This window comes from Acomys minous (assembly GCF_964271855.1).
Source record: "Acomys minous genome assembly, chromosome: 14".
Classification (NCBI taxonomy): Eukaryota; Metazoa; Chordata; class Mammalia; order Rodentia; family Muridae; genus Acomys; species Acomys minous.
Window position 1 is genome coordinate 58,508,443 of NC_140496.1, and position 13,558 is coordinate 58,522,000.

Here is a 13,558-nt window from a genome sequence, read left to right on the forward strand (position 1 = left end):
TCGGGGCACCCGAGGAGCTCAAGAGCCTCTGTCCAGGTAGGCTGCCTGCTGGACATGAGCTGGTGGCTGTGTGGTAACTCACACGGGCACAGGGCCTGAGAGGAAAGGGAGGCCTTTCTGCGGCTCCCCCAACATCCTCACATCCACACGGCTTTGTCTCTCTGTTTCTGATGTGACAGATCTAAGAAGAGGCCGCAGGTCCCAGAGGCTAGACCACATGGCTGCCTGGCTACATGGCTGAGTGAGACGGTACCACTTTGACTGTACCCTGCCAGCCTTGGGAGGCATTTGGGTCCTGCTTGTATAAAACACTCAATGGAAAAGTGAGCATGTGCATTGGGAGAAGAGAAATACATGTGGCTCTTTATTGGGAATGACAGCTTCTGCCCTTTTAATTAGGGGGTGGGTGTAGCATCTTCCCCACTCTCACGAGGAGGTTTTGGCTGAACTCGGGGTCTGGGCAAGGGAGGGCCTTTCTGTTGGTGAACCTGTGTGCCTGATGGAGGAGGTCTCCTCTTCTGCTGGTGCTCCCGGGGGCGGTGGCTCGGAGGCAAGGGACGATGACTAGGTGTCTGGAGATTATGGCCAGGTGGAGGAGGCGCTTGGGAAGCTGCTGGATGCTGAGATGCAGCCGCTGGGGTGGCATGTGGCTTCGGGCCCCTTTCCACGGTGCTTACTCTGGGGGCTTTTATCTCCAGCTCCTCATCTACAAGAGAAGGAGGCAAGACTTCATGAGAACTCGTTCTGGCAATACTGAACAATGTAACACAGGAGTGCAAATGTGCGTGTGTGCGCGTGTGCATGTGTGCGTGTGTGTGTGTGTGCGTGTGCGTGTGTGTGTGTGTGTGTGTGCGTGTGTGTGCGTGTGTGCATGTGTGCGTGTGTGCGTGCGTGTGTGTGTGTGTGTGTGTGTATACATGTGTATTAAGGTAAGCATGCATGTGTGTGCCAAGGGATAACCTCTAATAGCATTCCTCAGGCACTGTCAACCTTTCTTCTTTTTGAGAGCCTGCTCCCCCGCACCCCCTTTCTTCCCTCCACACCCCAAGCCTGAAACTTATCAAGGAGGCTAGGCTGGCTAGCCAGAGAGCTCCCAGGGTTCCACCTGCCTCTGCTCTGGGATTACAGGCACCACCTTGCCTTTTTTCATGCGGGCTCTGAGGATTCGACTTCGGTCCTCATGCTTGCAAAATAAGCACTTCACGGAACGAGCTGCCTCCCCGGCCCCACAGTGCAAACACTGAACACGTCTCATGTGATAAGCATCAAACCAGCCTCTTCAGGAGATGTGAGGAGGAAAAGGAAGTTACTCCCACCCTCTGCAAGTTCTGGGTGTTTGGGAGGAGAGAGAAATGTTGGCCACAGATAGAGTGGGACCACAAACCTCTTTAGGACCCAAAACTATGATGGAAGAAGACACCCGGATGGAGAGCTTTGCTCCTAAGGCTCCAAAGTGTAGAGTGAGTACTCGATCTGGGAGTTCTAGCTGGATGCTGCCCACAGATCGTGAGTAGGATTGCTAAGCAACAAGCCCCATGGTTGGAGCCCAGTGTACCCCAGGGCTGAGTGGCCATGGAGGACATAAGTGGCTATAGTTCTTGCTTGGGATTTCTAGAGTCCGTCTGCCTTTTGCTCAGTTTGATTGTCATACAAGCCACATTCCGAAAGGAAATTGGAGGACCCTCCAAAGGGCATGCTAGCCCTCAGAAATGGACTAGCTCCTCTGAAGTTCATAAGCAAGGAAGGCCCATCCCTCTTGGACTTTAGGGGGAAAGATGGCTCCTTTTGGGGAGTTTCTATTTTGTGTGGCGCCTGTCCAGGAAGACAAGCCTGAGACTGCGTAGAACTTCTTACACTGTTTCTAAACCACACAGGAAATCTGTGGGATCACTCAGCTGCCAAAGGCTTGGAGGGCACCGCTGGGCTCTTTTAGGCCACATTCTTAGCTCTAGTCCCTGTGCCCATGGCCATCCTCAAGGAGGCCGGGGGAGCCTCTCCTCAGGGGTAAACGAACAATTGTTTACATCCTATAGAGACATATGACTTCAGGAGTATGTCTCAGCATTACCTGTGGTACCCGTATTGACCCAAGGTGACACACTGGCTACTGTAAACACGCTGTGAGTGACAAGGATCAAAGTCAAACAATGTGGTTTTGACACCAGAGTGACTCGCAGCCTCTGAGCACAAACATAAAAAGACACTCCAAAGTGGTCATGTTTGGGAGGCTGTAGGTGAGACTTTGACTCTGATCCTGGGTCCCACACATAGACCCAGAAGCGGTCCTTCATCCATGGTGGCAAGCTCCAGTGGCTCTCCGCTGGCTCTTCTGCTTGGTGACATTTTGTTCTTCCTGTGACTTCTCTGCATGCTCTCTCTCTGTTAGGCCCATTGCTAAGCTGCCTAATACCTCAGCCACCAACGCTGTCCTCAGTAAGTGACAGAGCCTCCACCAAGGTGAGGGGACCACCAGATGATGCAAAGAACCACATGAGAAGTGGGAGGGTGAGAGGTGTGAGAGGTGTGAGAGGCTGAGATGCTGAGCCCTCACACTGAGCTGGGCAGCAAGCTGGCTCTGTACATTTGGTACCATCTATCTATGTCACCCACCTGTTAGGAACAGGACCGTACGGCCTCAGTACAAGGTTCACCCCCACCTAAACATCTGCTCCAGGGGCCTTCCATGCTCTTCTTCTTTCTTTTAAGACTGTGTCCTGGTGACTCAGCTCAGGTCATAAATGAGGGTGAGGAAAACCAGACCCATGGGTATCAGATTTAAACAGGGGTTGTGTAAGAAGAAGATGAGACTTCCTTAAAATCCTAGTCATGTGCCAGCCCACAGTCTGTGGGTCTGAGGTGGTGAGCAAATGTGCCTCTTCATCTGTGCAAATGTCTACCTTTCTGGTCACAGAGAGGGACACGTTGGTACATCAAAAATACTGAACTTAGCTCCTGGAACAAGGTACTTTATCCATGTGAACTATTGTCACATTGCTCTTGCCAGTCTGGTGGTGGCAGAGGTTGCCTTGTCTTGGGTGACACTTGAGGTCCGCCCTTGGGCAGTGAGAGAGTGGGCCTTGTAGGGAGGGGTGGAGACAGTGTGAGCAGGGCACAGAGACAAGAGAGCCGGTGTCCAGGGCTCTGCAAGCCACCAAGCTGTACTGGGTGGAGAGACATGGATGTGTGTATGTACCCGGCCCCAGGCTGGGGAAGTGGCGCGTGAGATGACAGATGAGGGTGTTGGCCTGAAGGGAAGACTACAGCAACACTGAGAAATGAGGTGTGAAGACGGAAGCCAAACCTAGAGGGCACAGACCCAGGTGTCATCGCTCTGGAACTGTGACACTCACTGTGACACTGTGGGAGTCAGTATTTTGAACATCACTAGGCCTATTCTAGGTAGAAACCTGCAGAGAGGAAACCCAGCCCTGTGTGAGTCTGAGATTTCTGAGACCCCGGGGACATGTCCATCCAAAGCCTGCCTGCTCTTACCCCAGCATCTGCAGTGACATCTGGACATGGTCCCTCACATATTGACCCTTGGGTGGTCAACTCCCTGCTTAGCATCAGGGTAACCAGTTCCTGCTATTTTAGGCTGCAGGGCCAGTCCGCATTAAGGAGACCATACTCCCAGCCTGTAAGCATCCCCCTCCTGAGCAGCCAATCAGGAAAGGAAGGACCATCACCTCTCCCCCCCCCTTTTTTTTCTTTCTATTTCCTTGCAGCATTGGGAATCACATTCAGAGCTTCATACACACTGAGCTAGTACTGTACACCGACCCAGCCCTGGAGGGCCTCCTGGCCAGAGATAGTTTTATCTATATTCCTAGGGTCTTGGCCCTGCACACACCTTTGAGCCTTCTGAAGCCAAGATATTTGTTCATAGACACAGGATTAGGGTGTGGGTCTTTCTACCGTTATGGAAGTGTGTGGACTGTCCAGGGATCACCACGCTAGCCTTTCACCAAGGCAGCTTCCCCGTGGTGGATTCTGGGGGAGGTATACAGCCTGTCTGCAGCTTCCCAAAGGTCCTTGGTTATTATCCCTGAGAGTGGTCCTTCAGCCATCAACCTGAGTACACAAGAGAGCCACCTAGAGCCTCTGGTTCCAACCCTGCTGTTCTGACTCTCACCTCTTTTTTCCCTTCACAGACTCAAGGGAAGATGTTCCCGTGGGGATTCTGTTTTGTTTTGTTTTTTGTTTGTTTGTTTCTTTGTTTTGTTTTGTTTTTTGAGACAGGGTTTCTCTGTGTAGTCTCGGGTGTTCTAGACTCGCTTTGTAGTCCAGGCTGGCCTCGAACTCACAGCGATCTACCTGCCTCTGCCTCCTGAGTGCTGGGATTAAAGGCGTGCGCCACCACGCCCGGCTCCCATGGGGATTCTGATGCGGCCTACGGTGATAAAGACGTGGGGGCTGCTTACCTCTTCTCCTCCTGTTCTGTTTCTTCCTCTTGCAGATACAGAAGATAAGCAGAGCGCCGAGGGCCACCAAGAGAAGGCCTCCTGCGCAGGCTCCCACCGTGAGATAGAAGGACAGAGTTTTCCCTGTCAGAAGAAAAGATGGCTGAGGCAGAGGGTCTCGGGCGGAGTGGCCCAGCCCCGGCCTCTACATCAAACAGATGAAAGAGTTCCATGGGGTTTTCCACCTCGCTGAGCTTGAACTTCCGGGACCTGGAGAACTAAACTGCTCCGCAAGGGCTAAGGAAATGGGCCTGTCCACCTCACCCCATCCCCCCACCGAGGAGAGGCACATCCAAGTTCTAGAAAGGGTGGGCGAGTTGCCTCCTGAAACCTTTCCCCAAGTCAAGCATGCCCCAACCTCAGTGTGCAGCTGTTCTCCCTCCCAGACTCCTCCTGGGCACAGGAAGCAGCCTAGAAACTCAGTGGTTGGCAGTGGCATCCGTGGTTCCGATTCCCTCACCGGCCAGAACCGTGAAAAATAACAGGAGAAAACAGTGGCACGGGTGTTAAGCGGCAAGGTTGTTAAGGGCTTAGTTTAGCTCTTCCAGGTAAGAGCTGTGTGACCTTTGGTTAAGATGCTCCACCTCTCTGAGTCTGTTTCCTCCTTCGTAAATTGGAAACAATGCAACTTACATCACAGAGTAACTGTCAGCAGTCAGATCAGATAATGGATGGAAAAGTGCTTTTGTAAACTGTAAAACAACGCCCAGATATGAGCTGTCGCTCTTGCTCTGCTCTTTGCACTGGTGTTTCTGAGAGCTGTTTCCCAGGTGCTGGGGATAAACACTGTGCCCTTTGGGAGTCATAGCAGTTAGAGGGAGCAGTCAGAGAAGCGGGGTCAGAGGACTTTGGGGAGAGCGAATGGGAGCTGACCACGGATGGCCTCCAGCAAGCAGGGCAGAGCTTCAAGCCACGTTGTCAGTGCAATGCACCTCCTTTCTCTCAGTCTTCCCCTCACCCCGTCCTTGCGTGTCATCTGAGACCCTCTCTGGGCACACTGCCTACGTAGGGGTATCCCTCAGCCACCCTGAAGCTGCTTCAAGGATGGATTCAGGGACCTTCAAGGCCCTGTTGGCTTGTCAAGGGCCGCCTGGGGTATCACTGTCAGTTCCCAGGTGTGAGCAAGACGGACAAGGCACCCTGCCCAAGGTCCTCCCTGTGAGTCCTTAGGCAGGGCCTCCAGCCTTCCCCAGACGCCCTTGCGAGGCAGGCATACCTTCCACAAGCTGGTCTCAAGTTTATCCAGTACAAGTGCCCTGGGTACCTAGGTGCTCCTCGTGAGGCCATCAGTAGCTGTAGTTTTGTCATAGGTCCTTGTAGTGCCTCATTGCAACTACCCCCCCCCCCCCCGCCATGCTTCCTCATGTGACACTGCACCTATGTGTGCGAGGGAGCACTACTTCAGGGCCAGTCTGCCTCCTCCTCCTCCTCCTCCTCCTCCTCAGAGTTTAAGTTCCCACTCACTTTAGGATGGGAGGAATACTCCCATCCCCTTTGGGGTCTTTGGGGTCTTTGGGGTCTTTTTCTTTGATGGCCGTTCTCTGAGCCAGCCTCAACTTCTGCTCTGAATCACTGATTAAGGAACCTGCATGATCCCCGACTCCCAGACCTTGTACTCTCTCCTTCCAAGGCCCTCTCTCCTTAATAAACACGTATTTTTGTTCTGGAGGGAATCTAGTTACAATAAATATGAAGCACGAGGCTGCCAGGTAAAATACAAGACAGCCAGTTAAATTTGAATTTCAAATAAACGATCAATAGTGTTTAGGATCAATATATGGGGCTGCTTTGTGTTGGTTCACTGACAAAGTCTGGTGTCAAGGGCAGCTCTACCCCTCGTGCCTCTGTGATGCGGGGTTGGAGCCTGGGGGTCCCCTTCGCACCTGGACAGCTGACGGTTTCTGTCACCGATTCCTTGCTAACCATGTTTTCCGCCCGGCACGTGAATGGTAAGTTCAGGCTGGTCCACTTGTGACTTATGGCTTTCTTATGGAGGCTCTTGAGAAGTTTCCCTCCTCGCTCCAGCTTTAGGTCAAGGTCTGTTCCGTTTGAGACGTTACATGTCAGGGTTCTATTGATGCAGTCCCAGTAGATCATTGGCTTTGAGACCTTCTCTAAAAGAAAGATCCAACTTCTATCAGGTAATGTTTGGACTCATAAAAAAAAAAAAAAAAAAGAAAGAAAGAAAGAAAAGAAAAGAAAAAAAGAAGGACAGGATCTCACTCTGTAGACCAGTCTTGCTTAGAGGTCTTCCTCCTTCTGCCTCTGCCTCCGGAGAGCTGCGGTTATGGGACTATGATGCTCCCATGTAGAGTGACTGATGTTTTTAATCTTAATAAATATGCCTATTAAAATTTAATTGGTTTGGCACCAAAGAAGTTCAAATGTTGTAGGTGTTTTGTTTTGGTGGGGGGCTTTTGTTGTTGTTGTTTTGGAGATGGCATCTCAGCAGAGCTCAGGCTGGTCTCAAATGCACTCTGTAGCTGAGGTTACCCCTCAACTTCTGATCCTCCTCCTACCTCCACCTCCCAAGGGCTGGGGTTAGAGACGTTTGCTGGCATGCCAGGTTTTATGTGGTGCTGAAAGTCAAACCCAGGTTTCTCTGCATTCTACCAACTAGGCTACATTACATTGAAAGTCTTCTGAAAATAACTTTACTGAATTGACATATAACGTCTTGAACAAAATTAGTTCTGGTAAAGTTCATAGACACAGGATATGAGTAAAAATAAGACATTGTGCCTGATGCTTATGTAGCACTCTCAGCTCCTCAGTGGTCTCTATTCGTTAACAAGGCACAAGTGAACTTTTCCCATTTCCCCTCTCTTCAGTTTTCAGGCCACAGTGTCTCTTTCCCACAGGCCTCCCCAGTCTAACTCCATTTTGGCCCGAGCATACAAGCATGCAGAAATGCAAGTTTCCTTCCCATCCTGAGAGTCAGAATAAAGAAGTGATAAATCATCTGTATCCAACAGAGTGGTGTGTAGTCTTGGGGTTGCTTTGCAGAGACTTTCTAGAATGAAAAACCTTCTTCACAGTAGCATCCAATCATCTCAAGAAATACTGATCAAATTTAAAAAGGCTCTAAAGACAGTTGGAGATCACCTGCCAATTCTGCCACTCGGGGTTATTAACATTTTTGATGCATATCTTTAGCAGATATTTTCTATGCATAAATCCATAATATAATATTTTCTAATTAAAATTGGATCATGTACCTGGGGACAGGGAACTGTGCTGAGGGTTGAATCTAGAGCCTCAGGCGTTTAGGCAGAAGCTCTACCCCTGCACTATGTCCCCAGCGCCTGGATCACATGACTTTATAACCCGCCTTCAGGCTTTAACTCTGAAATTGTATCGTGGCAGTTCCTCAGCCAGCTGCCTCATAAGGGAAGAGGAACGAGGCGCTCAGAGACTGAGGAGATGTGTGTGGGGTCTCAGGACCCCAGCGCACCTTCAATGACTCACGGCACCCCTCGCTGCATAGTCCAGGCTTCGTGAGCACCCCTAATAGAAAAAATTCTGAAATGTTCCAAAATCCAGAACTTTTTGAGCATAATTCAGTATGACAAATGGAAAGTCCCACCCCATGAGACCTTGTTTCCTATACAATACTACTTAAAATGTTGTATCAAATTACCTTGAACAGTGGATATGAAATATATATAAACATAAATGAATGTCCTGTTTACATTTGGGTCCCCTCTCCAAGATATATATATACATATACACACACACATATATATATATACATATAAGCACATATACACATATATATACATATATGTATTCAAATATTTTAAAATCTTCAAAAAGCCCCCAATCCTAACCTCTTCTAATCCTAAACTCATTAAGTAGGTGATACATGATCTGCGCTGAGTAATCAGGTTAGGGTGCGGAGAACCATTTTCCAATGCTGTGTAATGTATAACGGTGACAGGACCACAAGTTGAGTCAAGACACCATGTGACGCTGGCATTTGCATACAATAGTGAAGCCACAGTTTTTAATCTATGGGGTATGCGTTTCCTTCAAGGGGGTAAAAAAAAATGTTGCCCCTGGTGATAACCACATAACTCTGTGACTATGCAGAATGCTGTTGAGCTGTGCATGGTAAGAGGGCAAACTGTGCTGTACGTGAATTATACAGCAGCGAGCTCCTTTGGGAGGGAATGTCCTAATCCTTGCCAAGGAAGCCCTAGGCTGGGATCCTGACTTTGTTCCCTCCAAACTGTGAGAACATGGCCAAGTCACTTCTGACGAAGCCCTGTTCCCTTACAGATGGGTAGAGCTGGTAATGGTAAGTTGTCAGGATTGCTAAACCAAACCAGGTTAACAAGCTTCTGATTTCTGCCCCAGTCACCGTTATTATCCCAAAATAAAGGTGGCGGTGTGGGAGTGCATGCATAGGATTCCTCCCACACAGGGCTCCATCCGGCTCGGTATCACAACAGGACCCTAGAGCCTCACTGTCTGCGGCCACGACGCTGGCCTTTCTCAGTGCCCATTCTCATTCCCACCCCACTTCTGGAACATTCTCTCCAGTCAAAGTTACAGGACTAGGGTCTGGAAAGGGTCGTGCGTAGAGGAGCTGACAGTAGGCCCAGGTGCTGAGGACAGGGCAGGAAGGACACCACAGGTGGGATGAGGAGGGGGTGACCTTGTGCCGGTGACATTTCCTGTGTGAAGCTCAGAATGTTTGTGTGCTCCCTGAACAGTCTATGGTGGGCAGGCATGCGCAGCCTCCTCTGCAAGCAAAGGGCAGGTTCTCTCATCTCACTTGTTACGGCAAGTTGCCCACTTGTCCGTGAACTTTCAACTTCTGTGACACTCGGTGCTTCTTTCTCTTCCTTCTCACTCACCAAAACTTTCTTGACTTCCTTCCCACCCCCACCCCCGACATGCTTGCATCCTTCCTTGTCTCTCAGTCACTTTTTAGTTCAGACCAGCGATTCTCAATGACTGCTGCTTACTAGAAGCTCTTGGAAACCTATAGATCCCACTGGTACACGGACTCCATGCCAGGAGCCTGGGTTCCACATATTCCGTTGTGCTACCAGGATTAAGACCGCTTACCATCCTGCTTGGGCTCACTTGGATTACAGTAGGGGCTTTCTAGCTAGACTCCCCGTATTGATCTAGACTATGCTGTCCTCTCAGTACACGCAAAGACAAAGCCACACCTTGTGAGCGTATAGTTCAAGGACCAGCTAACCCATCATCCGCCATTACTGTGGTGATGTTGACAAGATGAAAAGAAAAGCTGTCGGTCCTTCAGCTCAGCATCTCCTGCCTTACCCTGCCCTCTAAGTCCTTCTGAGCACGGTGGCTTGATCTTAGCTTCCCAGACACGAGACTCACTTTATCAGCCACCAAAGATGTCATCTTTTTCTCTGCTAACCTGTCCTCTTTCTAATCAACGCCCATCTTTAACCTGGGGTTCCTTACACAGCCCCACAGCCACCCCAAAGAGAGAATGAGAGGCACACGAACTTGAGGATCACGCTCACCCACTGTACTCTTCATTGTGGGCCGCACAGGAAAGTTGGATGGTGATGTTAAAAAAAAAACACTGCCTCCCAACTTGCTACATGTACCAACATGTACCGACACGGAAAACTTCAGGGAATGAAGACTTACCTTGAATCCTTAAGTCAAATGCTTTTTCCAACGAACTACGCCCATCTGTGTTGTACACTACTACGTTATAGATGCCGCTGTCATTGTGCTTCAGCTGTTTTATTTGGAGGGCTCCGTTTGTTAATACCTTAAACGTTTCTGACTTCATAGGCGGTTCCATCTTCTTATACTGTGTGACCAAGTTCTTCCCCTTTTTCCATCGGACTTCATCAATCTTATCAGTCACTTGAAACTTGGGGATGGTCAAGTTGACACTATGATCCAAGGCACCCCAGATGATCACACTGTCTCCAGGGATTGCTGCTGTGAAAAAGCAAGATGGTTCCTGTGAGGTCTTGGGACTACCAGGAGTCTCCCTCTCTGACTCTCAGGCACGCTCACTCGGGAGCTCCAGAGGAGCTTCGTACCCATGCTTACCTTTGCTGGAAACGCTGAAAAGCAGAAGCAAGCCAGCTAGCCTTTTACGTATCATCTTTAGAATTGTTTCTCCAGTGATGATTCTGAGTTCTTCTTTCTGTTGGGACTGTGGTAAGACTGGCAGAAGCCACACCCAGCAACCTGAACCACGTGCCTCTCGTGCCTGCTGTTCACAGCTGGGAAGAAAACACCCCCTCATCCCCTCAGACAAAGACCCATAGCACATGCTGCCCTCCTCTGCCGAGTTCACCTCACTGAAGAGAAGAGGAGCTGAGAGGTCAGTTGCTGTCCTTCAGTGTCCGGCAGGTGTCCGGGTTCTGTTTCTAGCAGGCTGGCCCAGGCCCTGCTTGCTTCCAGCCAAGAACAGATGAACCTCAAGGTCAAAGGGTCCAGTTTCTGCCTCAGAAGTGACTTAGGGCAAGGCCAGGGTATAGGAAGAGTTTTTCTTGAAGTGTTACAGTTTAGCTCTTTTGGAATGAAATTGCCTCCAGGTGTGGTAGCACACACCTTCACCCCAGCATTTCTCGGGGCCAGCCTGGTCAACAAAGAGAATCTAGGACAGCCAAGGCTCTACAGAGAAACCCTGTCTCAAAAAAACAAAGGAGAGAGAGAGAGAGAGAGAGAGAGAGAGAGAGAGAGAGAAGAATGAAATTGCCAGTATCAGACAACAGTGGAAACTTGGGTCTTTCAAAGGCCTGTGATGATACAGAAGTGTTACTTACAGCTCTTTGCTTAAGCTGCTATGCTAAGCAGGGCAAATGATGCGGGCAGATGCCCTGGAAGGTGGTCCAGTGAGAGACAAGCCCAGTACTGGTTTGAGGGTGACTGTGTCTGATTCGGTAGAGCTAGAGATGCTAGGATACTTGATTTACATGCAGTAGTACACTCATTTACATGTGGCAGCAGGGGGTCCTATCACAAGAAGGGGAACACAGTACTTAATTATCCTATGGATGGGGGAAAAACTTCCAGGTAAGATTAAAGGTCAGTTGCTGATGACTAGAATCTCCAGGTACTTGCTAAAGAGGTTTTATCAGGAAAGGGTTGGGTCTGTAATCTTCCCTGCTGGCTATATGATACCCTTAGAGTTTCTAGCATTCAGAGAGGGGACCCTGCTGAGAAAGGAAGTGCTGTATACTGAGCTCAGAGGCTTTCCAGAAGTGCCAGACTTTGACCTCTCCAGAATAGCCCCACAAGTTGCCAGAGTTACTCATTTGTAAACAAAGGGTCAAACCCATCTTCTGTCCACTCAGCTGAGCTGCCCCCAACAGGACCAAGTAGACTCACTGGTAAATGTTCATAAGGGAATAGAATTCAGGGGTACGGATTTGGGAAGGATTAGGAGGTGTAGTCTTGTTGGAGGTGTGTCACTGCGGGTGAGCTTACAGCTCTCAGGAGGCCATGCCGTTCTGTTAGCTCTCTTTCTGTCTCCTGCTGTGGACAGATGTGTAATCCAAATAGCGAAGAGCCAAATTCATAATATCTAGGACGATTAACATGGAGAGGACATCTAGGGCATGGAGAGACCAGGACAAACAGAACTGGGAGAAAGGAACAAAAGGAGTGTGTGTGATCTGGGATAGGGTCAGTGATGCAGGCACTAGTGTCCCTAAAAAGACACCTGGGTGAGGTCACATGGGCAAGGGGTACAGTGAACATCCAGGCTTGATTCTTTAGAATTCAGTGAGAAAAGATCTTCAAAATCATGATTTTCCCTTTCAGATACTTAACATCCACAACAATATATTACAGTTGAGTTAAGACATTAATTCTAAAGGGGAGGGGGGGGAACTGCAATCATTCTTAACAGAAAAGATACAAAGACTTTCTCTTCTTGAGTGCAGAGAATCTTCCCATATATACTGCACAAGTCAGAAGGAGTACAGACCGACAAGATTTGTCACATGAAAATCTAGACTCTGCATATACAAAGGGCTAATGACAAATGTGAACAGTCATGACAAGATATTTGCAATATGTGAAGAGTGTTAATATCCAAGATGTAACATCATGTCTTGTTTTCCCTTTGGGGTGCTGAGGGTGGAACCTGGAATTGCTAGGCAGGCCCTCAACCCCTGAGCAACATCCACAGTCAAATGTATACAAATGACTTATATCAGTCACTAACAAAAACATCCTAAAAATAGGGGGGAAATATCAATTTACCAAAGGTGTGTATGTGTGTGTGTGTGTGTGTGTGTGTTTGTACATGCATGTATGTCATGAGCATACATGTGGAGGTCAGGGAACAACCTGACTCGGTTCTCTGCTTCCACCATGCGGACACTGAGGACTGAACTCTCATCTCCAGGCTCAGTGGCAAGGTCTTCTGCTGTTGAGCCCATCTCCCCAACCCAGATCGAATTGCTTTCCTAATGAAAACGTTGTTTGCATAAAGGATGCCTGAGACATCCCTTTCTGAGAAGCCATTAGCATGTGGCATGTCTGCTGCTAAGTTCTCCGTCACTGGCCGCCTGGCCGTCACCCATAGGAGGAGGTATCACACACTGTCCCTGGCTTTGAGCCCTTTGCTGCCGCTGCCGCTGCCTCTCACTTCCTTGTAGTTTCCCACTGATGAGCCAGTTTCAGTGGAGGACCATGAAGGAGGAGCACGGACAGGTCTGACTCTGTACCATGTAGAACTTTTCTATGTAAAAAAAAAAATTATTTGTAAAAATTGAAAGACTACATAGTAAAAGAGGAAAATTGCTGACAAGATACATGACAAAAGTTAATACCCCTAAATTTAATTTTTTTATAAAAATTAGAAAAAATGGACGGCTGTAAAATGGGTCAAGGTTCTTAAAAGAATTATTCACAAAGAGAGAGATTCAATTAAATGACAAACCCTTGAAAAGGTAGTTAACTCACTAATAAGGAAACAGCCGTTTTAACAGAGATACATTATTCATTTAGAAAGGGAAAATAGAGCTAGTTATATAATTCAGAGGAGAGATGGCTCAGCAGTGTGGAGGGATGGCTCAGTGGTTAAAAGCTCTGGCTGCTCTTCCAGAGGTCCTGGGTTCGATTCCCCACACCCA

At 48.9% G+C, this 13,558-nt stretch overlaps 1 protein-coding gene across 2 annotated transcripts; it reads right to left on the reverse strand.

Moving 5' to 3' along the window:
- Window positions 1–336: 336 nt before the first annotated feature.
- CD2 (CD2 molecule) lies at window positions 337–10,634 on the reverse strand. Of its 2 annotated transcripts, none has more exons than XM_084757934.1 (5): window positions 10,518–10,634; window positions 10,101–10,400; window positions 6,344–6,574; window positions 4,422–4,544; window positions 337–706 (listed from the first exon to the last, which is right to left on the reverse strand). In XM_084757934.1, exons 1-5 carry the CDS (start codon window positions 10,570–10,572, stop codon window positions 396–398), a joined length of 1,020 nt encoding a protein of 339 aa, XP_084614060.1. In that variant the 5' UTR covers window positions 10,573–10,634; the 3' UTR covers window positions 337–395. The 2 variants fall into 2 exon arrangements, with proteins under 2 accessions (XP_084614060.1, XP_084614059.1); XM_084757933.1 differs by having other exon boundaries at window positions 10,101–10,403.
- Window positions 10,635–13,558: the final 2,924 nt, after the last annotated feature.